The following is a 23710-nucleotide window of genomic DNA, read 5'->3' on the forward strand; positions in this document are numbered from 1 at the left end:
TCGAGCCTCGAATCAGCTTTGCCCCTGCCTAATGCTTCGTGCCCCTGATAAATTCTTGGCAAGGCTGCCTTTTGGACATCGGTAAGGCATGAAACTTTAGAGTCGGTCGTCTGATTCCAAACCCCGATTCCACGTTATATATTTCAGGGGCATTTCTGTGCCACAGACCGAGCCGTTGGTAGGGTATAACCTGGTAGCCTCTGACAGCGTTCTTAAGTGACCAGCAGCTGACTCAACTTCATGTCCAAAGAAGCTTTTACTTTAGGATCTTGCTCGAAAATATACTAGGATTGTGGCCAAAAACCCATTTGTTGTAGGGACCGATGAGGAGTCACGTGCCACGGTTTAGCAAGGCGGCGCGATGACGCACCAGCCTCCAGCGGGAGCGGGATCCTTTCTTCTCCAACCATGGTAAAGTGGTAAAGTGAAACTAATTCAGAACTAAACCAGAATAAAGGTTGCAAAGCGCAATGATCGAGTGGCAGGCGAGTAAGTCTCGTACTCGGCCAGCTACTGCGTGCACAGAGTGTCAAAGGCGAAAGCAAAAGGCAAGTAAAAATGCTACTGAAGGCTAAATCCATGAGGCTAATCTGACGGTTGCCGAGCAGTGTAGCCGCGAATGGCCTTGCAATCATTGTCAGACAAGGAAAATCGCCCATCTATGTAAATTTGCTCCGAGAAGGACTGTAAGAGTAGCTAAGTCGATATCCCGGGAAACAAGGTCTGTTCTTGGTCTCCACGTCGCAAAGTGAGGCTAATATCCAAATAGACAGTCAGAATGTCTCCAGACACCTGGTACTTCTTTTACGGCAGAGCCTGTCACTCAGATCAAACATGATAACCAACATGATGATGACTTCCGTGTGTTAGGATACTTGCCGGACTATCAAAATGCAGACAAGGCAGGTAGTGAAAGCGAGGGAAATCACCAACTGTCTTTCAGTGGGGAGATGGAGGCTGCTCTACGTATTATCCCCGCGAAACCCTACGCAGGTATGTCTCCTATATAGGCGGCTGGATCATTTAAACCTCGGGTGCTCATCCTCCTTTAGATATTCTTATAGAACACTTTCTCGACAACACGAATTATCAATACTATGCTTTATACCCTCCCGCTTTCATGCATGACTATTCTATCTGGTGGTCAAGAAGAACAAATGGTCTGCCACTTACTGCAGAGTTCACTTGCTTGTTAATACGAGTCTGCGTGTGCTCTTTGCCTTACATTGAGGAAGGCCTACGGCAAAAACTGGGATCCGAGTTAGGAGAAAACCTGGACCACCTTTCCGTGCGCTATCACAATACGGCCAAGCAACTCAGCAGTACCATCGGCCCAGGCAGAGGGGGTATGGCGCAGATACAACAATTATTTCTTACAGCACAGTGGTATAAAACAGAAGCATTGTTTGTGGAGTCATGGCATGCCCTAAGTGTTGCAATCCACGAGGCACAGGAACAAGGTATCCCCCTCTCGAGTCTTGGCTGCACTAGGCTTGCTGATATTCTCTCACAGGCATGCATAAGGATTCTTCGAGCAGCAAGCTCTCGGACTTTGACCGCGAGATGAGGAGACGGCTTTGGTGCATACTGTACGCCTGGGACTGGTATGGTGACCGTTCCATCTCCTTCGAATTGACTCTAATGAATCAAGGCAAATGTCTCTACTGCTCTCTCGTCCATTCATAATCAATAGTAGCTGCTGCGCCTTTGAGATGCCGACGATGCAGCTGGAAAGCGGCGACTCAAAGTCAGAAACTCCTTCCCCTATTGCCCATATGGTCCTTCAATGCCAACTTGGCCTGGCAATATCGAAGATACCGGGTGTAATGAAAGGGGAACTGTCTGCAACCCATGCGATATCTATTCAAGAACAGACCGAGAAGTGGTTCGACAGTTTTCCTCCTGCTTACTCGATCTTAAATACGAATACTCAATGGGACAGTAAGTTTCATTTTGTCAAACTGCAACGTCTTCAGCTTCACGTCATTGGGTACATGATGCTCTTGATGCCACTCAAGGAATGCCTCACAAAAGAATTCGGCGCGCACAGCTCTAGCATAGAAAAGGGTCTCCAGAGAACTGCAGCCGAGAACGCATTAAAGCTGCTCGCAGCTTGTGATGAGTTGTTCAGACATACATTCCCGTTGAACGCCAAGTTCCATTTTGCGCCATTCCTCATGTTTGATACCGCCGCTTTATTGTGTTCAGCGATACTGCACAACAAGGAGGAAAGTATTTCACGACGCGAGGAAATTCTCAAGGCAATTTCAAAGACTCTTAATGATCTAAGCCGACTATCAGAACGGGCAAAGACAGGAATGATATGCTATAGGATTCTCAAGAAGCTTGTCGCTTCTCTCCCGACAAAAACAAGATCTACGGAACCGAAAACTCCGCAGAGCTCAACTGACGCGCCTCCGACTCTCCCTGATATGCCAGGCATTGCAGACCCTATGCCTTGTTGTCCAACAACCGACTTGTCGATTTCACATGACAGCGAGGTCTTTCCGCCTGAACCACTGAATTTCACCTCGCTGGGCACTCTTGGAGGGCTTCACGATCTTTGCAACGTAGATCTGGGTGAGTTAGGCCAAATATGGGACTGGCAGGATCTTGATATCACCGGACCATTCATGTAGTTGTTGGATTCCTGAGGCGTCTATGGTGTGTAGTCTCGACACGAATAGTGAATTACCAGCTTTGCGCGCCGCAGATTTCCTAACGACAATAATTGACTTCACCTGTAATTTTTATGCCTTAAAAGTAGTGGTAAGAGATTCAGCCCCATTTTACCAACAAAATCACAAATGGTCAACTCTTCCAGCAAGACAACCCATCAAAAGAGAACGCTTAGTCATGCACATGTGATTAGGGCACCGCTTTACCAGATATGCGTTAGCGCACCCACAAGCGGAGACCGGATTTTCTGAGCCACCATCGAGCCGCCGAAGACTCTTTTTCTTTCGTCCAGCAACATTCAGCGCAGAGCCACACCATAAGGATTTTGAAAGAGGTTCTTTTGGAAGACTGTCAGCAAAATGTCTAAGATCACAGTCGGTATGCTCACACGCCTATACGATTTCCAGCCTTGATCTCTCCCCGACTAACAGCATCTGTTCTTCACTATAGCCGGAGTGCGCCAGAATGTCGAGCAACTGCTCGAGTACTCTCTCGAGCAGAAGAAGCGTAACTTCCTCGAGACCGTCGAGCTTCAGATCGGTCTGAAGAACTACGACCCCCAGCGTGACAAGCGTTTCTCTGGCACCATCAAGCTGCCCACCGTCCCCCGTCCCAACATGTCCATCTGGTACGTTCGACCGTCGTTTAGTCCATACCATCGCCAGCAGAGAGGGAGGGAAAATGGGCTTCAGTAGGAAACGGTGACTGACGGTGGAAATAACAGTGTTCTCGGTGACCAGCACGATCTCGACCGTGCCAAGCACCACGGCATCGATGCCATGTCCGCTGACGACCTCAAGAAGCTGAACAAGAACAAGAAGCTCATCAAGAAGCTTGCTCGCAAGTACGACGCTTTCCTTGCTTCCGACACTCTTATCAAGCAGATTCCTCGTCTCTTGGGCCCCGGTCTCTCCAAGGGTATGTTAATTCACCCGCCTCCCCGCCAGCATAGTCCCGCAGCCTACTGACATGCCATTCCAGCTGGTAAATTCCCTACCCCCGTCTCCCACAACGAGGATCTTGCCGCCAAGGTCACCGACGTCAAGTCCACCATCAAGTTCCAGCTTAAGAAGGTTCTTTGCCTCGGTGTTGCTGTCGGCAACGTCGGCATGGCCCAGGAGGAGCTTGTCGCCAACATCATGTTGGCCATCAACTACCTCGTCTCTCTGCTCAAGAAGGGCTGGCAGAACGTTGGTTCCCTTGTCATCAAGGCTACCATGTCTCCTCCCAAGCGTCTCTACTAGATGCTTTTCTTGGTAGCTAGGGAACTAAAAAAATGTTATACCATTTAGGACTTTCAAAGTGGGACTATGTATGCTTTAGTTAGCTGAAATATGACTGATTGTTCGTTCCTATATCTGCCTTTTGATGTCTTTCCTCGTAGTTCAACTTGCTCATTTGGGGACTACCCGAGCCCAACCGGTATATTGTACAATATCTAAGCTGAAGCTGTATATTACACATTTCAAGGAATAATGCAGGGCAAACCTATTGCATACCCTGCATCAAATCCGTCTTATCAAGGATCATCCCCCTTATCCCAATAAACTCTCGTAGATTCTCCCATTCCTCCCCTTCCTCCTCACCCCGCAAATACAAATCCTTGAATCCCCAGGCCACTGCGACCTTATCCAGTGCAGCACGTTCCTCTTCCCGCAGCCACCGGTCCCGTAAAGGAACTCCCGGAAGCCACACAACCCGCTCCATATGGTCATTTGCAGTTGTAATAGCCAATAGACCGACAGATGATGTACCTCCAACATACGCGAGTGTAGCGGCGAACGCAATTGCCGTGGCTGTGCTCGGCTCCATGGTGTTCTGGAATGTCGCTGCCCAAGAAGCGGCGGCATAGCAGGCGGCCGGTGTAGTTCCCAGCAGACCGAGCGGGATGGCGGCCTTTTTGAAGAACTTTGCCCGGTGGAACGCAGGTGCGCAAAAAGTGTTATCGATGATGGCTAGGACAAGACCGAGATTCCGTTGCGAGATAGCTACATCGAGAGCCATGTTGGCTAGGTCAACGGGGATGGCACTGTTGATGCTTTTCGGGTTCGGACGGAGGTATTTAATGGGAGAACTGTTCTCCTCGGGAATTGGTTTGTTGGCGTAGAGGTGGAAGATCTCGGGGAAGCGCTCGGGACGGTTGAGAAGAGTGTGGATCTTGACGTAAAATGTCAATGTTTCTGGCGAAATGAATATCTTTTCATCCGTTATTAAATCATGGACGATGCGGCAAAGTGCGTCCGCCGACGGTTGTTGATGCGCATTCCGGGTAGATTTGGGTGCCTTTTTCGAGCTGTTTTTCTCCTCGAGGTGCAGTAAAGAAGATATTTCATTGTCCTCCTCTTTGGATGCGCGATCTGGCTGGGCAATAGACTCGGCAACGTCGAGGCACTGTTGTAAGACCGCGACAACTGCCTCGTTGGACGGCACAGTCTGCAAGTTTCGAAGCTTTGCGGAGCCCTTTTCAATACCACTCAAGGACGTGCCGAAGTCGGAAGGACCGGTTTGTGATGATGCGGTGGATGCATAGCGTTTAATGACCCGTGACTGCGTCAAATAAGTTCTCAGGGCCTTCTTTGAGGGAGATTGTCCACTGTCGCTGCGGGGAGTCGTCGTGGTCGCGGAGGAATAAGACCGTGTCGTTTGTTGGCGATACCGAGCAGCCGGTGACGGCGAGACCTGGCATAATTGACAAATAAGTGCTTCAGGCTTGGAAGCCCTATGGCCTCTCAGTGCAATGCTTCTCATATCAGCGGATATAGCCCTTCGTAAAGGAATGCTCCAGTGAAGAAGATTGGCGCAACAAGCGCCCTGAACCAGCGACAAGGCGGAGTAATACTGCCGCCTACAGCACCGCCACTCGTCTGGCCTGGCTATCAGGTCCTCCATCGTCATCTTCTCCTTCCGACCTCGATTCCTCGATTCCTTTCGATGATTTTCCCGTTCGAGCTACTTCAAAAGCTCCTGGCCTAGACAGAACCCGGGATATTAGACGGGTACCCGGCCTTTGCATGTTTGAGCCATCCTAGACCATCGCTGTCTGGTGCCATCCTTGGGCTTCGACATCACAGCATCGCCTGTTCACCATAATGCCTCCTCCACCACCTCCGCCGCCGCCGCCTCCTCCTGGCGGTGGTGCACCCCCTCCACCCCCCCCTCCAGGGGGAAATCTACCTGCCAGGCCGTCGAAATCGGACACAAAAGACAGAGTATGCCCTCGCGTGGTCTCACCTAAGGTCAAACCGCTAATTGCCTTTATAGAGTGCCCTACTTACAGACATCACAAAAGGCACGCGACTGAAGAAGACTGTTACAAATGATAGATCTGCGCCGCAAATTGCGGGTGGAGGAGTCAAGTCCTCCGGACCAGCTTTGGGAGCCGCGCCTCCTGTGCCCGGAATGCTAAAACCTCCTGGTGGGCTTGCTCCACCCGTCCCTGGAGGCGCGAATCGATTACGGAGCAATAGTGATACAGGCCCTGGGAACAATACTTCTTCAGCTGCCCCGGCGGCGCCTCAACTTGGAGGCCTCTTCGCGGGACTAGGAGCCATGCCAAAGCTACGCAGCCGCGGAGGTGGTGTAGATACTGGCGCCAATCGGGAATCGTCGCCATACCTATCAGATTCAGAAACCTCGCGTGTTCCTAAGCCTCCTGTTGCATCAGCTCCAAAGATACCGGCAGTCCGTCCTCCGCCTCCGCCTTCTACAGACGCACCGCCTGCTCCGCCAATGAACCCGTTAGTCGCAAATCTGAAGAAACCCCCCCCACGCCCAGCTTCAAGACCAACTTCAACGATCTCGAACTTCTCAACAAAATCAGCGCCTGAAGCGCCTGCACGGGCACCTCCGCCATTACCCGGTACAACAAAACCACCAATGTCAGTACGCAAACCATCGGCGCCTGCTCCACCACCACCCCCGCCGCCCGCCGCCAGCCCGGCTGCACCACCACCTCCGCCCCCTCCTCCTGGTGCGGCTGCTCCTCGACCACCTCCATCAGCTCCAACGCGATCTACTCCGCCTCCTCCCCCATCTGCTCCTGCTCCGCCGCCCATCCCACCGAACGGTGCCCCTTCGGCGTCTCTAGCAGTTCAAGCCGCCCGAAATGCGCTTGGGCACAGCCATTCGACTCCGCCGGCGCCGCCACCACATCCGCCAGCGCCACCAGCTTCGTCCGCTCCCTTGGCACCTCCACCACCACCTCCGTCTGCCCCTCTATCTGCCCCTCCTTCTCTTCCACCATCCGCTCCGCTGAGCGAGCCATCTTCAAGGGTGTACTCCTATGAATCTCAGGCTAGTCATGTGCCAGATCGATCCAGTCTAGCCCCAAGCGCTTATACCCTCTCCAACGGCGGGCCGTCACCGGGATCAGGCGCTCTAACACCAAACTCGCACGGGAACAACCGTGTGGAAGATACGCGGTTTAAATTTCAGAACGAGGGACTATTGCCTAAACCGCGACCATTTGTTGGCGGGGTAAAGCGCTACCGAGCTGGAAGAGGCAGTAGTGTGCCGTTGGACCTCAGCGCATTAGGTGGTTAAGTGGACTGTTGACAATGATGTTGCACTTAAATTCATACCGGTGACTCTAACTAATGAGCCCATCAACATATCAAATTCACTTTGTGAGTCGTAAAACCTGGAGGTGGACAAAGTACATATCGCGATAGAGATCATGTAATGAAATTACTATAGACTTTAAGCCAGTATATGGAACCCATCACGTGATTGCGATGAGCTCTGGATAAGGTTTCGAGCCCAGAGAACTAAGAAGCATCAACATCAGGAACTGACATCCTACTACCCACCCAAGGTGACAACATACGAGCAATCAGCGCCTTTTGTCAGCTATATGTGCTTGCTTCAGCCGTACCACAAGTGCAGGACTTGAACATCGCAGACAGTTTCGGAAACAAGCCAAAGCCGCAAGTCGTTCGCTGCTTTTCCTCAAGGCCGATTGTGCTTCGTTACCATCATAGTACGCTTCTTTGCGACTCAGATTTCCAAGAAGCGAAGCATCCGAGCGCTCTGTTGGAACCCCGTTGATCGTCTACCCATCTTCATTCTTTTCTTTACTCGTTCCGCATCCTTCAGCCGCCACGATGTCAATTAACGCCTATATCAACAGTAGGTTCACCAAGGGCTTTTCTATCGCGTCCCAGTGAAGACTAACGAACCAATTCTATCAATAGAGAAAGTTTTAATACTTACCGTCGACGGACGAACTCTCCTCGGAACCCTTCTCTCAACCGACCAACTCACAAACCTGGTTCTCCTAGACACAATAGAACGAATCATCCGAACACCCGACGATCCCGAACCAAGCTCGCAGATTGAGCACGGTCTTTACTTAATCCGAGGTGATAATGTGGTATTATGCGGCGAGGTGGATGAGGCAATTGACAAGGATATCGACTGGACCAAGGTGAAGGGCGAGGTGGTGCGAGGGACGAAAAATGCATGATTGCGGATTATACGACTGGCAGTATAAAGCTATTATGCGAGGCCAGGTTTCCATTCATCTTGCCCGGTTCATTGGAGGGATGGAAGCCTGATGTCGTGGTCGACGAGATGGGCTTCCTCTCCAAACTCTTCGTATCGTGGGATAGCGCGCCGGCTTGCGCATGATCTCGTGAGAAACGGAGATGGACATTTTTGTCACTCGCCATTCCGCTAGGACGGCCCGTCTGCGGTGGTCTGCCATGGTCCGGCCTGCGATTAAACCATGCAAGTTTGCACTCACGCTCGTGACATCGTGGGATGAACAATAGGCAGGGGTATTTGCATGCATTCGGATTATGTATACTGGGGGCTACCAGGAATATCTGACGAGGCAGCAGCGACCGGAACTGCAATGTTATAATTTCTTTTTATGCCTAGCACGGGACGGGTGAGATTTATGTGCTTGAGATAAGTAATCGAAGCAGAAAAGCATACTATACTTACATTGCATTTCTCGATTCTCTTCATGGCTGTTGACTTACGATTAACTCCTAATTTAATCCGACTTGAAAGCCTTGATTGACCACGAGGCATTAATATTAGGATTAATATGTCAAATCTTGTTTGGTGACGACGACTCAATGTTAGCCAAGGCTTGTCACAGTGGAATGATGAGTTGGCACTGCATCAGGGCCTGACAGGACATTCAGTTTTGTGAGAAGTGTCTTGAAAACCTTCAATATTAAGAGGTCCTTTTTGATGCTCAAGTTAGTGATGGAGTGGCCTGTGAGCCTACTGGACTTGGTGATCAACAGCGTTGACAGCCAACTAACGCAACGGGAAGCCCCGCCGCATCTATAGTTTGAACCAGGAATAATAGAGCTCCGTCTTTCTTTCCCCTGACTGCACCGCACCTCCTCTTTCCTCCTCTCAAACCCCCACGACTCTCGTTTGGCTTCTTGTGTCATTTTTCTGCTGCATCCTTCCACCTCTGTCCCTCTCTACTTAATTGCCTGTTTCCGCCCCTCTTTCCTTCGATTGCCTCCTTTTTCGTTTCGTATCCTCCTATCACTGCAAGGTCGCTGGGCGATCTCTCATAACACCATCAATTTAACCCCTCATAACCTATTATTTCCCCCCTCGTTACCCCCCCCTTTGTGGTTGTCCTGTGGCTTCTCAATTCTCTAACACAGATGCCCCCAATGCGGTTCTCGGCCACTTTGACTCTGGATCTCTGCCTCTGCGTTTTGGCATTCCACGCTCAACCTCACTTTGCGACATCCAGATACTGATTCATTCCGGCGTTGCCTCTGGCCAGCCCGTGCTTCAGCCCGTTTCGTCCGCTGTCTGCCCCGCGCTGAGGCTCTGAGGAGGTTACACAGCATGTGGCTCTACCGGGGCGCTCAATCTGCCGTCTTCTACTACGTCACCTGCACTCCCTGTGCCAGTTCCCTTGACCGTCGCAAACGCAAGAAGGAAGCCGCCCGCTCACGGTCAGAAAGAGAGAAATATCAGAGTGATGCCATTGTTACCGACCAACCTCAACCTTTTCCGCAGCCAACTCCCTTTAGCACCAATCAAGGATGGATGGAAGAACTCGCCCTCGGACCCGGACCTCCAAAGCGGCGCGGACATCGGACTACTGCTCATCACCGCGTGGAAAGTTGGGACACTGGTGCCTGGTCTACTACATCCGGCCAGGACCTCGATCTCTCTGGTTCTACGTCACCGAGGATTAGCAAGATCGGATCCAGACATCTGGGTGACCGATTCAACCGCATGCTACGGTACCAACGTGAAGACGAGCCGCTGTGGGGAGAAGACGTAGAGGTCAAGGGTTCGTCGGTTGGACTCTCTGGCCGGGGTAGGGTAGACGCTCGAGCTCCTAGCAAATACTATATCCCGCGTGTGCCTCCGGTCAATGACCTTCACCCGCCAATCGTGAGCGGTCCCAAAAGTAGAGCCGAGACTCGATGGATGCTTCAACCTCCACCAAGCGCCAGAGTCATGGCTGGAAAGGAGCTCAGTCCTACCATGGTTCGACCAACCGATTACAGCAGTCTGCGCGGGGATAGTGACAGGCGCACCCATACACTGCCTCCTTTAACAACTGACGCTCCCAAAAGATCTCCACAAGCTTCACCTTCTTTTCCCTTGCGTTCCCCGAGTACACCAGGGAAAACACCGCAGGTTCTTCCCCGTCCGCCGTCGCCCAGTTACTTCGCGTATGGAAAGGACGAGTCCCACTTCGTCATTGCGTCCTCTATTTACTCAGCATCAGATTCTTGCTCGACGTTGTCCTCGGTTGATTCAGATTTCGAGTCGCCCGATACTCCCATATCGCGACCTGTTTCCAAAGGAGTCAGCGAACATCGCGAACACCCTCGTCCGTTGATATCACGGGCTTTGACTACTGTGCAGCATGAAAGCAAAAAGGTCCATTTACTACGCTTTGAGCTTCAAGAACAGCATGATATCGAGGAAGGTCAAGTCGAACGAGTGCGCCCATGGCGATGGAGCATGGATATTTGATCCTCAGTATCGTTCGTCCGCACATGTAATAGACATTGTTCTCGAGTATTGTTTTGGGTATCGGAGCACTATGGTTAGACTTGACTATGTTTAGACATGCTTGTGTCATGACAGCAAGCAAGAGTACCTATGGTCTTGTCTAAACCCTATCACCACACCTTCGCAATATGGAGTTTGATGGAAACTGACTATACCCAAAAGCTTTTGGACCAGACTGCCTGGCTTTTTCTTACCTGTCTTGTTTGTTTAGCATATCGTTCCTGCTAAGATTTTGTGCAGAGTACTCTCAGATTGGCTTCGTTCCCCTTCATGTTTTTGTCCGATCCTTATCCATTTCCTCTGTACACAAATGCCATTTGGCACTTTAATGCGCTGCGAAGCCTGGTCGCACATCCGGCGCTTTTGTCTATTCTCTTGTCGTCCTTGGCTGTCTAGCATTCTGGAGCCCTGCATAGCAACATGTGTTTCTCTTCAATCAACCAACAACACCTGGATTTGGCTATTACTAGATCAGTATTTGGCTCTCACCTAGGGTTAGAGCGGAGTTTCAACATCACAAGAAAAGCACCATACAGTGTGCAGAAGAATATATCAAAAGTAGACCAAAATTTGATTTCGATTTCAATTCCTGTATGTGGGTTTATAGATGTTTTGTGTAGTATGTGCTCCGCGGCTTCGAGTCAGCCCCACGGAGGTAGTATGATAGAGTAGATATAAGATAAATGAAGAAAAAGCTCATGTCTGCTTTTTTAATAATGCAACGGCTTTCATACAGAATCGACTTTCCAAAATGAACCTGAGAGCAAAAATAAAATAAACATAAAGATAGGGTTGAGAGACGTTTCGGGTTAGCCAGGCTTTGCCTTTTGCGGTTGTCGCTGCCTTTCATATAACGTGGAGGAAACGTGGACAGGGCGTACGAGGAATGAGACGGCTCTGCCGGTTTATAGGAGGGATTCGCTGGCGGGCGCTTGTTGCTTCCGTGAGTGTGTGCTCTAGTAGACTTTCTTCTTCTCGTCCATGCTCAGTTGGCCGGGGCCCATGTTTACCAAGAGGAGCAGACCTCCACTGTTTTTCATTAGTGTATGTATGAGATTAGGGCTTGCTGCGACTTACACGATGGACAGAATCTGGAAGAAGTCGTACTTGGCGAAATCCTTGTGGGGGTGGTGAGGGTGGAGCTAGTGGTAGATTGTCAGCCTTGAATACGAGAAGAATATAGATGCGCCACTGGCAATGCACGTACCGTCCAGAAGTTGTTGACCAAGACATTGAAGACGCTCAAAAGCAGGACAAGCATAATCGCGCTGAATTTGGCCTTGAAACCAACAATGACCATGACGCAGGCAACGAATCCAAACAGGCTCACGACGACCCTCCACAAGCTCCATTGGCCAGAGAAGATGAATCCAATGAAGAGGAAGATGAGCAAGACACGGCCAGCGAACTGGACGTACATCTTGCGATCCTTCTCGTCCAGCTGGGGCAGACCGGCAGGGACAAACTTCTTGCGCACCCAAGAGTCGGACAGAACCATGAGCAGACCGCCGACAACGCTCAAGTTGCGGAGGAAGAAGTTGAGATCGAAGATGAGACCGTATCCGAGACCTTGAATGAGAACAACACTCAAAAGACCAGCGACAGCATATTCGGCGTGTTTACGGGCGATGACTAGGAAGGAGCAGACTGTCATGACTATGACGTTGACGATGAGGAAAGTATGCGTGATGCCCCAAGGAACTGTTGAGAAGAAAGGTACATGTTAGAGTCATTGCTTTTTTCTGGGTTTGCGGGTCTGCGGCATATGCGTAGAGCGGGAGATGCCATGCCTCGGCCGTAAAGTGGGATATCTCAAGGGATGTGATTGTATGGCTTACTCTTTCGGTAGTCGCGCAAGTAGAGAAGCTGATCGCTCCATTGTGTAAGAATACGTAAGCTGTCCTCGAAGAAAGTGACCACAATCAAGAAACGACCGACTGCGGGCAAGTACCTGAGGGGAAAAGACACGTCGTCAGCGAAGTTTCAAACTGGCTTGCGTCACAGTACGGCCCCCAATTCCCACGGAAGCTCTCCAGACGATCTGAATACCTCAGAAGAGGTCCAAAAGCAGTCACTTACGGCTTGATAGGATCCGAGATGGTGTCTAGCCAATCCTCAATCTTGCTCGTGTGTTCGCGAATAGTATCCAAGGGGCTTGGATCATTCGACGCAGCGGCACTTCCGGGACCGCCGAAAGGGTTTTGATGGCCGAGGTTATAGCCTGCGGTGCCACGGATTTGCGCCATGGCAGCAAGAGTTGAGTTGTACGCGGGCGTTCGAGGTTGACAGAGATCGGTCGTAAGGGAGGGGGAGTCGGAGGCGCAATGGGGAACAAACAAGGAGCTTAGGACAAGGCAATTGACAGGAATCCGACGAGAATGGTAGGCACAGGTTGCGTCCCAGAAGCTTAAAGTGAAGGGACGAGGAGAAGGAAAGCAAAAGAAGGAAGGGAGAAAGAGAGGAAATGATTGAGGGCTCAATAGAGGAAAGTTGAATAGTTGTCTGTCCAACAACTCCGCCTCCGAGGCCCGTGACTTTCGACTTTCAGGCCACGATGACCGAAACAAGGCGCTAGACCTGTTTGGGATGTGGCTGCCAAGCCCTGCAGCTTGAATTCCACAAGTGACGCCATTGTTATTCGATCGCCGATCCTGCATCGGGCGAATTGCACTAGATTCTCAGTGAAATTGCCATGTGAAATTGATCCCAGAGTATTATCATATCCAGAAAGATAGTCTTCAGTACATTCTAGACTCCGTTGCGCACGCCGCAGACACACGCAGCGATATCGAATCAACCCCACTTTCTTCAGCAAGGTAGGTAGTGGTACCCCGTGATCTTCGTTCCCGAGGCCAATCAATCAGCCCCGGCGGATCAAGCAAGGGTTGTCAAAACAATCAAAAAAAGGGAACAAGGTAAACAACACATGTACTATTCTGGACTCTGAGATCATACACCTCCCCAAGCTGCAATGCAATGTCTGAACTAACAGTACAAAATGTAAAATACACAAAAGTAGAAGAAAAGCCTCCCTTGTTCCGCTTCAATCAGCTTAACCAGAAACTTATAAGAATCCGAAAGCGCATGATAATGCCCGAAAAAAAACATCAATCTGGATAAGAACATGTGTGAAGAGGGAGGAAGGACGACAAGATGAGCTTGGGCAAAACAAGGTGGAAAGAAGACATGATTTTGATTTGAATCTCTCTTTTTTTTCGTTCTTTGTTCCGGTACTTTTCTGCTTTTTTTGGGGTTGAATGTTTGCGGTGCTAATCGATATCCGAATATCGTCTCCTTTGCTGAAGCAAACCATGTCGCCAGACACGCGGCAACTTTTTGGTATAATGATGCACCCCGAACGCCAAACCAAAAGTAAGAAGTACGGCCCATGGTGAGAATACTCCAAAGGTAGAGGGATCCATCCCTAGATGGGATATATATTTCGTCTCAAGGAAGTAGGTTAATTTCGTTCATGCGGCCCAGTCGGAATCAAGAGGATGTCCTTTCGTGTTGGATCGAAGAATGTCGGGGAGATAGGTGGGTGTCACTTTGACCTTGGGCTCGACAGGTGTAGGTGCAGATGGGATCGGCTGGCTCTCAGAGGCGCTGGCCTCGCTTTCGTCCGTCCTTCCGCCCTTCTTCTTGGGTTTCTTGGTACCAACGGTGGTCCAAGCATCCTGCCCGTTAGAGGCGCCAAGAATGCGCATCTGCTCCTCCTCTGAGGGAAGTGCTTGGTACTCCTGGGAAGTAGCAGGAGACTTGGCGGAGGGCGCAACAGGTTCGAAAGTGTCTAGCAGTTCAACCTTGGGGCTCTGAGAGACTGGCGCAGTGCCGTTAACAGCCTCACGGGTGTTCTTTGTCTGCCAGGCATTAGTCTGAGGAGCCGATGTCGACTTGGCAGCCTCACGACGCTCAGCTTCGCGAGCGGTGTGGAGCTGCTTCTCAAGTAGCTTGCGTCGCTGCTCTTCAGCTTCCTGGACCTGCTGCTTGCGAGCCTCGTTCTTTACTCGCTGTTGACGTTGCTTCTTGGTCTCCACTTGCTTGAAGTTCTGAGGCTTGGCCTTCTTCTTCTGCGAATCAGAGTCGACGGAGCCAGTCACACGAAGGACAGATGCTCCAGGGGCAGGGGCCTCGAGCATGTCGGAGACATAACCGGCCGCAGGAACCGTGGCATTGACCTGAGGGGAGGCAGCCGGAGAGAGGTCATCGTCAGCATCAGCGCCGGTAGTCGAAGACGTAGTAGTGGAGACACGAGAGGCGGAGCGCTCGCCGTTGGTGGGTTCAAGCTGTCGGGGAGCAGCGGCCTTGCTCCTCTTCTTCTGGCTCTTGCTTTCACCGCTGGCAAATTGGGAGGAAGAAGTGCCGTTCTTCACAGCGGCGAACCGCTTCGCCAGCTCCTTCTGGTCAATTTCCTCATCCGGAATATCACTCTCTGGCGCCTTGGACTCAAAGGCGGGCTTTTCGCTCGGAGCGGCGGAGGGCTCAGGAGATTTCTTCGCCTTTCGTTTTTGTTTCTTGGCAACAGGCGCGGCTTCTGTCTTTTCCAGAAGGGGCTTTGCAGGACTCTTCGTTTTGGCGTTTGTATCGCTGTAGTACCATCCTAGACTACCAGCGACCACGAGCACAATAGCCCAGCTAATATATGGATTCATCGTCATTGATCTAACATCGGTGATTATTAGCTGCGGAAGTTCCACAGGGACTGAGATGAAAGCAATGCATACGGGTATATAAACTTGGACTTGGTCCAATGTAACAAACTGTGACTCGATGTTCGAGCGATGGAAGTAAGTTAAATCCGAGAAATTTAGGTTTGCGGCCGGGATGGTACGACCTGCGAGCAGGGGAGTTGCGAGACCTAGGGACGGAAGTGCAGCAAGTCGAGCGGAGGCGTTAAGGTAGGACGAATGAAGGCGATCTCTCGCGAGGAGCTCTCAATCACTCTTTAGTCATCGGATTGCCGAATGTCGAGAGAGAAAGGAGAAGTGGTTGAAGGACAAAGGGGCTAATCGCGCTGAAAGGCCAGATTGCCGCTCGGAGCTCGGTCACGACAGCGATTCAGAGAGAATGGTCCCAAGAACGACCTGACGAGCTCGAGAAATGTCCTCTTCGACCGTCAAGCCAATTCTGAGAAGGATTGAGCAAATCGCTAGTGGGTGAGAGGGTGTGGTCAAGGCAAGAATCTAGGCAACACGTTGCGGCAAAAGTTGACTGGCGCGTCACCGAAAGAGCATCGGGAGAGCTAACACAGTCGGGAGGTGGAGCTGCGATTTGTGGAGGAGGCGAAAACCAGAGGTGACGGTATGGATGCTAGCAGCAATGGGAAGAGAAAAGAAGGAAGACCGGGGGATTGCCTTTTCTTATTCTCGAGACAAGCGAGAGGAGAAAAGGAGAGGGGGCAGTTGAGGAAGAGGACACGGTGCGTCCTGGGCGAGCGACTGCCAAACTCTCCAGACAGAAACAGCCCTGGCCATTTAATTCCAGCTCCTCGCCAATCGCCTTGGAGTTTTCAGAGCTCCACACATTAAAGTAATTATCCAGGCTACCATACAGCTAGTAATTTGATTCCAATCATGCAGGTCAGGTTCAGAAAGTCCTGTCCAACAGTTTTCTGGAATCATTGAATGACAGGGATTGCGGGGAAGGATCTTCCAGACTTTCACAGGGTTGCGGCATTTCCACCCCTGTCACTCTCAATCCAGAAACCAGATATCCTGGGAGAACCTTGGAAGATTCTAATTAACTCAACTTCTATCTATCCAGTGCCCCGGTGTAGTCTGAACGACTTGGATGAAGAGTCCGTCGATCGCAAAGGATGAACCCCAATTGGCTTCTTTTTCGACCATGGCCCAGCACAACCATGACAATGGGATGGGTCCAGCGAGGTTATACAGGAATCTGACATCTTATACTGTACACAATATACCATTTTATTAATTCAAGGGAGACGATTAGGTGGAATCGATTGAACTCATAGTATCATGGATTGCCAAGACATCCCACCTTCTCCCCTCTATCTTCGGCGAGTTCCGAACCTCTCACCTTTTGTCAACACCTGTCTTTTGAAAAGCAATTTGCGAGTGAACGAAGTATCAGACTTGAATATGGCGCCTAAGAAGAAGATTATTATTGATACCGATCCTGTATGCCCCATCTGTTTCAGCAATTTCACTTGAATGCTTGCTAAGAACCTGAAGGGAATTGATGATATCCTCGCTCTTTTACTGGCTTTCTCAGAGAAGTCGGCCGATGTCGAAGTCCTTCTAGTCTCCTTGACGTTCGGCAACGTGGAGGTAAAAAGGTGAGGTAATGGACTCCAGAAACACTGTTTCTCTGTTAACCGTGTATGAATAGCTGCTTGAGGAATGTCGTCTCCATGTTCCATATTCTTGAGAAGGAGATGAAATGGCGTCGCGAGCAAGGACGACCGGAAGGCTTCGATGCATTGCGCGCTCGTGCTCCAATTGTTGCTCTGGGCGCACAGGATCCTCTAGAGGACCAGAAGATGTTGGCAGACTACTTTCGTGAGTTACGGCGGGCTTTCAGGTCTCATTCGTGCTAACCACTTGAAGATGGAGTGGATGGCCTAGGTGGCATTCATGATAGTGTAAGTGTGATCTAAAGGCCGAACGACTGCGAAACTCGCTGACGATCATGGTAGCATCCTCACCTGACTCCCCAGGACGCATGGGAACATCTCTTTGATCCAACTCACGAGCCCGTGGAGCTCAAGCCCGTCTCCGCAGAGCCTAATGCGCATCAATCTTTTATTCCTTCAAAGCGCGTTGCGCATGAGGAAATCCTCCGCGTACTGCGCGAGAATGATCCAGATACAGTGACCATCGTCGCTGTCGGACCCCTTACCAATCTGGCCTTGGCGTCTGCCGCCGATGCGGAGACGTTCCTCCGAGCCAAAGAAGTTGTGGTGATGGGCGGAGCTGTGAATGAACCCGGAAATGTAAGTCTCGGTTGGCCTGTTCACTTTGGGTCCGCTGACAAGAACCTAGGTGACTCCAGTAGCCGAGTTCAACGCATACGCCGATGCATTTGCTGCGGCTCGTGTCTATGCCCTTACCTCTCCTTCTCCCAAGAGCACTTTGCCTCCAAGCAAGTCTCTCCCGGATTTCCCGCCCAACCTCAGCCGACAGCTCACTCTCCGCCTGTTTCCCCTGGATATCACCCTCAAGCATGGCTTGAACCGGGGTCAGTTCCGCAAAGCAATCACTCCTCTGCTTGAAACTGGCTCACCGCTGGCTGAGTGGGTTTCAGCCTTCATGGCGCATACTTTCGCTACCCTCGAGAGGCTCCACGCAAACCAGCGAGGAGACAGTGCGGAGCTCAGTCTTCACGATCCTGTCTGTGTCTGGTACGCCCTGACGGCTGACGACGAGGGATGGAAACCATCAGCGAAGTCCCCTGAGGATATCCGGGTAGAGACTACCGGCCAGTGGACTCGGGGTGCGTGTATTGTCGACCGAAGGGACCGACACCCGGTCGATGGGGACGAGGAAAGCTCAAGCGACCACGGTCTCTGGTTGAGCCGGAGAGCCGGGAACCGGATCTGGAGGATGGACAAGTCCCCTGCAGAAAGCAACTTCGGAGAAATTCTCATCGAGCGACTGTTCACATGAGTGATTGGATACTTAGGTTTAGTGAAGCAAGGAGTATGCGCTGTATCTTGGAACCCATCTGTAAATTGGTCATATAGACGTCATGTTCTGCTTAGGAATAGAGAGCCTCTAGATTCTTCCCAATCATGCAGATGATTATGATTATATATGTGGCGGCCTGAATAGAATGCGTGTGTCGATTTGAGATGCCAAGTCAATAGTCCGATACCAGGGGCTCACCTCCTTTGGTGGAACAGAACCCCAACAGTGATTGAAACACCTACGAGAGTCGCCATGTGTGGCCTGGAAGACGCGTGAGGAAAGCTACATGCGCAATGAAGCACCTAGTAACAATCAAAATGAGCAAGCAATTGAGGGAGAGCCCGAGCAAGGGCCTGAATATTCGTACAGAACGACAGCCCTAGTAACCTCAGAGTGGGCGGGTACTCGTCACTAACCTTGTCATAGCAAGAGCTATACCAAACAAGCGTGTCCTACCACATGGTTTCCCACTTCAAGGAATTAGACAATTTCATCACTCATTTTCGTAGGGTTTGGTGAGTATAGCTCCCGTATGCCGGTTTGTAGCTCGACAAACAGTAGAAGTGTTTAGATAGCCGTCACCGCATGTATAAGTATCCCAGTGCTTGATTTTCACTGCTTTATCTAGAATTTAAGCATATCATGGACGGTCCTGAAGGAGGTGTGGGCTCAAAAAAGCAATATTACGATGGCTGGCGGGCACATTGGCTCGGTGGTGAACACATCCCAACAAGGGAAAGACTCACACGAGACGCGAAGGATCCCCGAATTCAGTGAGTAATACAGACTCAAACTGATGATAACTTAAGGACTCCGGCAAGGTCTCTGTAATTAATCCCCGTAGATGAGCCGGGGTCCAATAGTATGTGGAGCTTCAAGATGCGTGCTCCTGGATTCAGTCCAGAAAGGGCATGCGACAAAAGGCCAGCTGCGTGTCAAGTCACAGCTTCCGCACTGATCAATCCATTAGTCCGCGAGCTTTGGCACTGTTGAAACACCATGTGAAGGAGATAATGATGGAATACCAATCAGTGCCTGATCCGGGGCAGCATGCTCTGATCCCTCCGTTTTCTTCCATGCCCTCGACCGGAGCGATAACACACCCCGCAGCCGAGCAAAGGTTCAATGCTCCCAAGCAAGGGACCTGAATGCACAGGAGAGCCCGTAAGAAGAGTGAACCGAAGCACGAGCGCCGATTGCATCGACGAGTTGGCTATGGGCAAGCGGTCTCGTGCTTCCTTGGTGCTTCCTTGGGGATTGTGGTGCGGGCCAATCAGGCCGGGCCCTGGAACCGCGTGGGCTCTCCCAAGCACGCGACACCAACTCACCATTTCACTTGCAAAAGGCTTCCTGAAACCCACCATCTACCTCCTCCCTCCTTCGTCGATCGCTCCAATTTCTGCTCTCAATGCCTGCGATCTTCTTTTATTCTCATCTTCGTACCATGGCTACCGCGCCGTTTTCTCACGACTTCGCCACCATGTTGTTTTCGTCGTCGGGAGTATAGAAGCGTCTCCTTCTGCCTTGCCGGTGCCTCACCTGGTCTTTTTCCTTTTTGTCCTTATATACCTCTTCTCACTCCTCTCTGACCTGGCTGGCCCTGGAATTAGGACTGTACGACCCCCGACATCCACCTGGCAGTCCTGTCCCACTTTGCCAGAAGTCACCCCGACTATACTGCTCGCATTCAAGGAGGTGTCGGGTATACCTCCTGTAGCATCCAAAGCCATTGCAGCCTTCATCCAAATCATGTCACGCTCCCGGTTTCCTCCTACACCCTCCATGTCTGGAGAGTTCATAATCAAAGACCAGACAGCCGTCGATGGTTCAGATTGCTTTGCTCTCCCTCCTGCTGCCCTAAGTCCGTCCAAAATGGATGCTGCCAGTCGAAGGCCATCAGAGTCGGGCAATTCAGTCTTCTTTCCTGCGTCTCCCACATCACCAAGGCTGGAACCGAGCCGCAATGCGAGTTCATCCACTCAGGCTGGTCTCAAGAGACCGCTGGACGATCTAGACCTCCCTCCACCTCCTACCCGCACCCGCAAGATCATTCAAATGAAGCCAAAGACCCAGACATCGCCGAAGCCTATTGCTGCATCAGCCAAGCCCGCCACAAAAGGGAACACAAAGGCAGCCGCAAATGGCACTGCACAGGGAGGCTCGAAGAAGAAGCAACCGAGTGCCACCAGCGCAGCCGGTCGAAAGATTGCTAGGAAGACTGCTCACAGCTTGATCGAACGGCGGCGGCGGTCTAAGATGAATGAGGAGTTTGCAACACTCAAGAATATGATTCCAGCCTGTCAAGGGCAAGAGATGCATAAACTTGCCATTCTGCAGGTTCGTCTTTTCTTGTCCCATCTTGAACTAGAAGCCGGCTAACAATGGTACCATGTAGGCCAGCATTGACTACGTCAATTACCTCGAGAAATGCATCCAAGACCTGAAAGTGCCTGGTGGCAAAAAGCCGGTTCCACCTACTCTCCCTTCCGCTCCTCTCTCACCAACATCTCCAGAGTTCATTGGGGAACTGGGCCACACGTACTCTACGTCAGTGTCGCCCGAAGTACATCCTGATGGTTTTGCTGCCAGCACCTCCCCGATGTACTCCCCGAGGAGCAGGTTCCCATCAACCAGCGCGCTGTCAGAGATTCCTCCATCCATACTGCCCAGTCCTGCACTAGGCCCCGTCCGCCCCCATGAGCGCTCGATGGATTCTGCACGTAGCTCATGGGCATTACCTTCTTCTACAACCTCACCTGCAATTCAACCTCGGTTCTCCAACGGCTCTTCGGCGGATGTGGACCACGAAGCTTCTGCCGCTCTGCTCATGCTGAACAGGGATCCTCGGGGGTCAATTGACTCCGGCCGTGACAGCTCCACGACCTCTTCCCTTTCTCGCGACGACGAGGCATATATGCCCCTTGAGCCGCAGCGCAAGAGGATGAGTGTGATGGACTTGTTAATCTCTTAGATATATAATATACTTATGATAGATGTTGTCGATGACAACTCACAAGGTGTGACGGCGTTTCTGGTGGAGGCGGGGTTCTCACTTGTTTGACTCGGCTAGTATATGATAATGAAATGGCGTTTGATTCTGGTCTGTCTTTGAATACATGGTAACATGCACTCCCTTCAAGCCTTCACTAGTAGGTTGCTTGTTAAGTCGCCCGAAATATCGGGGAAGACGGGCAGCAGAGCCCTTGTCAGGACAGTATATGAGACCTTGACTATGGCGGGGGTCAACTTGCTGCGGGCCTATATTGTGCTTACTATACGGAGAACTTGGTACACCTCAGTGGTAGCTAATGACTATAAATGTTGCTAGCCAATGTCCAGGGCGTTCAACGACACGTACCTGGGTAGGCTACGTCTCAATCAAGGTTTTCTCGGGATATCTTCATTTGGATAGCTTCATGTGAGGCTCGGGATCCAGAGAGTATGTACCCCGCACCTCAGAACATCTTCAGGCCATAATTGACGTAGTGATCATTTAGGGTCAAGTCTATGCTCCCTTTTTGAAGTGAACACTCTTTTCTGGATGCCAGTGTAGTGCGACGATATTTCTCGAATTCCAGACCGCCAGAACGGTAAGTTCATAAGAATCCTACATGTTGTGTTCGAATGTGGAGTAGGACACCGGTCCATAAGAATGGTAAGCCCAAGTGTCCCGCGATTCCAACGCACGGCGATCATCCTTCCTCGCCCGCCCAAACAGATGTACAGCGGCCGTCGCCAAGGGCTCGGGTGGTGGTGCACCTGGAACCTCGTAGAACCTCCCAAGGCTAAGGATGCAGAGGAAAAGCCGGAAAGGCCAAAACGCAGCGTGGTTGGACGAAGGATTAATTGCGCGCTGAACGCGGTCTATTGACTTTGTGTAACGGCGGAGTTGGCTTTGAGGACAATTCAAGGTACTCCGTACATGTCACAGACTCACTCTTTCCCCTTTACGACTTGATCTACTGCCAAGAGGACAAGATCCACTGATGTGTTTTCTTGTCAAATGCCAATTCATAGTCTGAACCAGCTGGGAATAATCAAACCTCAGTTAAGTTCGGGTGTTGGTGCCGTGTAAGGCAAAAGATCAAATTCCGATATCCGAGACACAGAGGCGTGACAATGTTACCAAGTCAAAGCAAAGTGTCAATGATGTCAGTTTGTGGGTCACGCTTTGTGAGGTATTTTGGAGGAGCGGAGGCCCAGTAAATACTAAATTCCAGGGTCCATGACTCGAGGATCCCTCTTTCCTTTTGCAAACACCAGCAGTGTCGCAGCGCAGCACGAGAACAACTTACAGATCTTGAGAGCCTGGAGGGGGCTGAGCCAGACCAATACTCCTCTGGTATGTACTCCGTACTTGCGATGCCAAGATGGTAGTGCAACCTCCATTTCCCTCTTTTCTGAAGCTATTCTCGGCACATTGCGTCGCCCAGACTGCAGTGCCAGGCCCGGACTTGGACTTGACCACCAAAGTTAGAGGCCCCGCACGCCCGGGTGAATCCCCTCCCCGACGAGGTTTGCCGTGTCCCTCCAGTATTAATTTACTCTCGTTCTCCCCCACGCCCATCTCTTCCCCTCTGGTTCTATTCTTTCTCCATCATGACAAAACTGTTCTATCATACATGATCTTGACAACCTTGAGTACTTAGACTCCACCATGGCTCGGTTTCGCTCCCACCAGCGCAAGAAAAGCACCCGCTCCATCATCTCCGATGGCCCCTGGAAGGTCGACACCCCGTTTGGCCCACCTCGGATCTCCCATATACACGTCCCTGGAGGTATTCGACGGATTCGCAATACACTGTCCAAGCTTTCCCCCTCTGCGCGCGCCGAACGAGAACTTCTGCGACAGAAGAACCGATATAAGATACCCCTGACCGAGCGGAATATCGATACTTTTATCACGCATCAAGAGTTCACCGATGCCTGTCATCCAAATCAACATAGCACCGAGATTCAAGTGACGGCTTGGCTCGATCGGCTCTCTTGATGACATCGCGTCAATACCCCTGTCCCCCACCATTTCGCTCTTTCGACCGCACACATCGATCTCTATAACTCAAAATTCCGCAGCACGAGCTGAGTCCGATCGCGGCTTGCCAGCACTTCTGCCGATCCTCCTGACAGTCTTGGCGCATATGTGAAAGTTTACAACGCTTACTCCGTAACTATAGAGTATGTCGATGCATCATCGGCTTGCGAATCCTTTCTTGGCGCTGGTGTCACTGTGTTGGCGCAGTCGCCAAGCATGCAAGTCCGACGCCCGCAGGCAACAAGCACACGACACCGAAAGTCCGAAACACCATGAATTATCATCATATCGTCACAGAATCTGAGCCTCGCGCTGCTTTGTCATCCATCGATCG

General features: G+C 51.1%; 12 protein-coding genes across 12 annotated transcripts; 9 read left to right on the forward strand and 3 right to left on the reverse strand.

Annotated features, from left to right (window-relative positions):
• On the forward strand, positions 1-2780 carry BJX68DRAFT_107076 (uncharacterized protein). The gene is made up of 6 exons (XM_071035847.1): positions 1-548; positions 609-721; positions 770-993; positions 1053-1460; positions 1514-1604; positions 1652-2780. The coding sequence occupies exons 1-6, from the start codon at positions 471-473 to the stop codon at positions 2637-2639; spliced, it is 1902 nt and encodes a 633-aa protein (XP_070898034.1). The 5' UTR covers positions 1-470; the 3' UTR covers positions 2640-2780.
• Positions 2781-2972: 192 nt separating this feature from the next.
• BJX68DRAFT_239228 (uncharacterized protein) lies at positions 2973-3413 on the forward strand. The gene is made up of 2 exons (XM_071040490.1): positions 2973-3057; positions 3130-3413. The coding sequence occupies exons 1-2, from the start codon at positions 3039-3041 to the stop codon at positions 3372-3374; spliced, it is 264 nt and encodes an 87-aa protein (XP_070898035.1). The 5' UTR covers positions 2973-3038; the 3' UTR covers positions 3375-3413.
• Positions 3414-4034, forward strand: BJX68DRAFT_239230 (60S ribosomal protein uL1). The gene is made up of 2 exons (XM_071040491.1): positions 3414-3597; positions 3661-4034. The coding sequence occupies exons 1-2, from the start codon at positions 3459-3461 to the stop codon at positions 3921-3923; spliced, it is 402 nt and encodes a 133-aa protein (XP_070898036.1). The 5' UTR covers positions 3414-3458; the 3' UTR covers positions 3924-4034.
• A 35-nt stretch (positions 4035-4069) lies between these two features.
• BJX68DRAFT_239232 (uncharacterized protein) lies at positions 4070-5469 on the reverse strand. Its single transcript, XM_071040492.1, has one exon. The coding sequence runs from the start codon at positions 5425-5427 to the stop codon at positions 4168-4170; it is 1260 nt and encodes a 419-aa protein (XP_070898037.1). The 5' UTR covers positions 5428-5469; the 3' UTR covers positions 4070-4167.
• A 118-nt stretch (positions 5470-5587) lies between these two features.
• Positions 5588-7400, forward strand: BJX68DRAFT_239234 (putative proline-rich, actin-associated protein Vrp1). The gene is made up of 2 exons (XM_071040493.1): positions 5588-5888; positions 5941-7400. Exons 1-2 carry the CDS (start codon positions 5769-5771, stop codon positions 7219-7221), a joined length of 1401 nt encoding a protein of 466 aa, XP_070898038.1. The 5' UTR covers positions 5588-5768; the 3' UTR covers positions 7222-7400.
• Positions 7401-7781: 381 nt separating this feature from the next.
• BJX68DRAFT_267914 (U6 snRNA-associated Sm-like protein LSm8) lies at positions 7782-8143 on the forward strand (the record flags this gene model as incomplete). Its single annotated transcript, XM_071045937.1, has 2 exons — positions 7782-7806; positions 7872-8143. The coding sequence occupies 2 exons, from the start codon at positions 7782-7784 to the stop codon at positions 8141-8143; spliced, it is 297 nt and encodes a 98-aa protein (XP_070898039.1).
• A 1154-nt stretch (positions 8144-9297) lies between these two features.
• On the forward strand, positions 9298-10883 carry BJX68DRAFT_107182 (uncharacterized protein). The gene has a single exon (XM_071035849.1). It carries the CDS (start codon positions 9505-9507, stop codon positions 10651-10653), a length of 1149 nt encoding a protein of 382 aa, XP_070898040.1. The 5' UTR covers positions 9298-9504; the 3' UTR covers positions 10654-10883.
• A 623-nt stretch (positions 10884-11506) lies between these two features.
• BJX68DRAFT_107140 (protein ERV29) lies at positions 11507-13195 on the reverse strand. The gene is made up of 5 exons (XM_071035848.1): positions 12772-13195; positions 12531-12643; positions 11900-12393; positions 11770-11834; positions 11507-11721 (listed from the first exon to the last, which is right to left on the reverse strand). The coding sequence occupies exons 1-5, from the start codon at positions 12936-12938 to the stop codon at positions 11649-11651; spliced, it is 912 nt and encodes a 303-aa protein (XP_070898041.1). The 5' UTR covers positions 12939-13195; the 3' UTR covers positions 11507-11648.
• Positions 13196-13837: 642 nt separating this feature from the next.
• BJX68DRAFT_107205 (uncharacterized protein) lies at positions 13838-15707 on the reverse strand. The gene is made up of 2 exons (XM_071035850.1): positions 15417-15707; positions 13838-15354 (listed from the first exon to the last, which is right to left on the reverse strand). Exon 2 carries the CDS (start codon positions 15348-15350, stop codon positions 14163-14165), a length of 1188 nt encoding a protein of 395 aa, XP_070898042.1. The 5' UTR covers positions 15351-15354; positions 15417-15707; the 3' UTR covers positions 13838-14162.
• Positions 15708-16796: 1089 nt separating this feature from the next.
• On the forward strand, positions 16797-18323 carry BJX68DRAFT_267918 (putative nucleoside hydrolase; the record flags this gene model as incomplete). The annotated part of the gene is made up of 6 exons (XM_071045938.1): positions 16797-16835; positions 16890-16993; positions 17047-17216; positions 17265-17299; positions 17354-17650; positions 17700-18323. The coding sequence occupies 6 exons, from the start codon at positions 16797-16799 to the stop codon at positions 18321-18323; spliced, it is 1269 nt and encodes a 422-aa protein (XP_070898043.1).
• A 1538-nt stretch (positions 18324-19861) lies between these two features.
• Positions 19862-21504, forward strand: BJX68DRAFT_107243 (basic helix-loop-helix domain-containing protein). The gene is made up of 3 exons (XM_071035851.1): positions 19862-19874; positions 19955-20681; positions 20740-21504. The coding sequence occupies exons 2-3, from the start codon at positions 20094-20096 to the stop codon at positions 21313-21315; spliced, it is 1164 nt and encodes a 387-aa protein (XP_070898044.1). The 5' UTR covers positions 19862-19874; positions 19955-20093; the 3' UTR covers positions 21316-21504.
• Positions 21505-22842: 1338 nt separating this feature from the next.
• Positions 22843-23622, forward strand: BJX68DRAFT_107297 (uncharacterized protein). The gene is made up of 2 exons (XM_071035852.1): positions 22843-22859; positions 22987-23622. The coding sequence occupies exon 2, from the start codon at positions 23002-23004 to the stop codon at positions 23332-23334; it is 333 nt and encodes a 110-aa protein (XP_070898045.1). The 5' UTR covers positions 22843-22859; positions 22987-23001; the 3' UTR covers positions 23335-23622.
• Positions 23623-23710: the final 88 nt, after the last annotated feature.

Source organism: Aspergillus pseudodeflectus (genome assembly GCF_044049435.1).
Source record: "Aspergillus pseudodeflectus strain CBS 756.74 chromosome Unknown BJX68scaffold_27, whole genome shotgun sequence".
NCBI lineage: Eukaryota > Fungi > Ascomycota > Eurotiomycetes > Eurotiales > Aspergillaceae > Aspergillus > Aspergillus pseudodeflectus.

Coding starts and splice junctions, on each gene's coding strand:
- BJX68DRAFT_107076 (XM_071035847.1), top strand. CDS start 471: ATGATCGAGTGGCAGGCGAGTAAGTCTCGTACTCGGCCAGCTACTGCG. Junction 549..608: donor GTCAAAGGCGAAAGCAAAAG/GCAAGTAAAAAT, acceptor GTTGCCGAGCAG/TGTAGCCGCGAATGGCCTTG. Junction 722..769: donor TCGATATCCCGGGAAACAAG/GTCTGTTCTTGG, acceptor ATATCCAAATAG/ACAGTCAGAATGTCTCCAGA.
- BJX68DRAFT_239230 (XM_071040491.1), top strand. CDS start 3,459: ATGTCCGCTGACGACCTCAAGAAGCTGAACAAGAACAAGAAGCTCATC. Junction 3,598..3,660: donor GGGCCCCGGTCTCTCCAAGG/GTATGTTAATTC, acceptor ATGCCATTCCAG/CTGGTAAATTCCCTACCCCC.
- BJX68DRAFT_239232 (XM_071040492.1), bottom strand. CDS start 5,427: ATGAGAAGCATTGCACTGAGAGGCCATAGGGCTTCCAAGCCTGAAGCA.
- BJX68DRAFT_239234 (XM_071040493.1), top strand. CDS start 5,769: ATGCCTCCTCCACCACCTCCGCCGCCGCCGCCTCCTCCTGGCGGTGGT. Junction 5,889..5,940: donor AATCGGACACAAAAGACAGA/GTATGCCCTCGC, acceptor TTGCCTTTATAG/AGTGCCCTACTTACAGACAT.
- BJX68DRAFT_107182 (XM_071035849.1), top strand. CDS start 9,505: ATGTGGCTCTACCGGGGCGCTCAATCTGCCGTCTTCTACTACGTCACC.
- BJX68DRAFT_107140 (XM_071035848.1), bottom strand. CDS start 12,938: ATGGCGCAAATCCGTGGCACCGCAGGCTATAACCTCGGCCATCAAAAC. Junction 12,394..12,530: donor CTTGCGCGACTACCGAAAGA/GTAAGCCATACA, acceptor TCTTCTCAACAG/TTCCTTGGGGCATCACGCAT. Junction 11,835..11,899: donor TGGTCAACAACTTCTGGACG/GTACGTGCATTG, acceptor ATCTACCACTAG/CTCCACCCTCACCACCCCCA.
- BJX68DRAFT_107205 (XM_071035850.1), bottom strand. CDS start 15,350: ATGACGATGAATCCATATATTAGCTGGGCTATTGTGCTCGTGGTCGCT.
- BJX68DRAFT_107243 (XM_071035851.1), top strand. CDS start 20,094: ATGTCACGCTCCCGGTTTCCTCCTACACCCTCCATGTCTGGAGAGTTC. Junction 20,682..20,739: donor ATAAACTTGCCATTCTGCAG/GTTCGTCTTTTC, acceptor GGTACCATGTAG/GCCAGCATTGACTACGTCAA.
- BJX68DRAFT_107297 (XM_071035852.1), top strand. CDS start 23,002: ATGGCTCGGTTTCGCTCCCACCAGCGCAAGAAAAGCACCCGCTCCATC.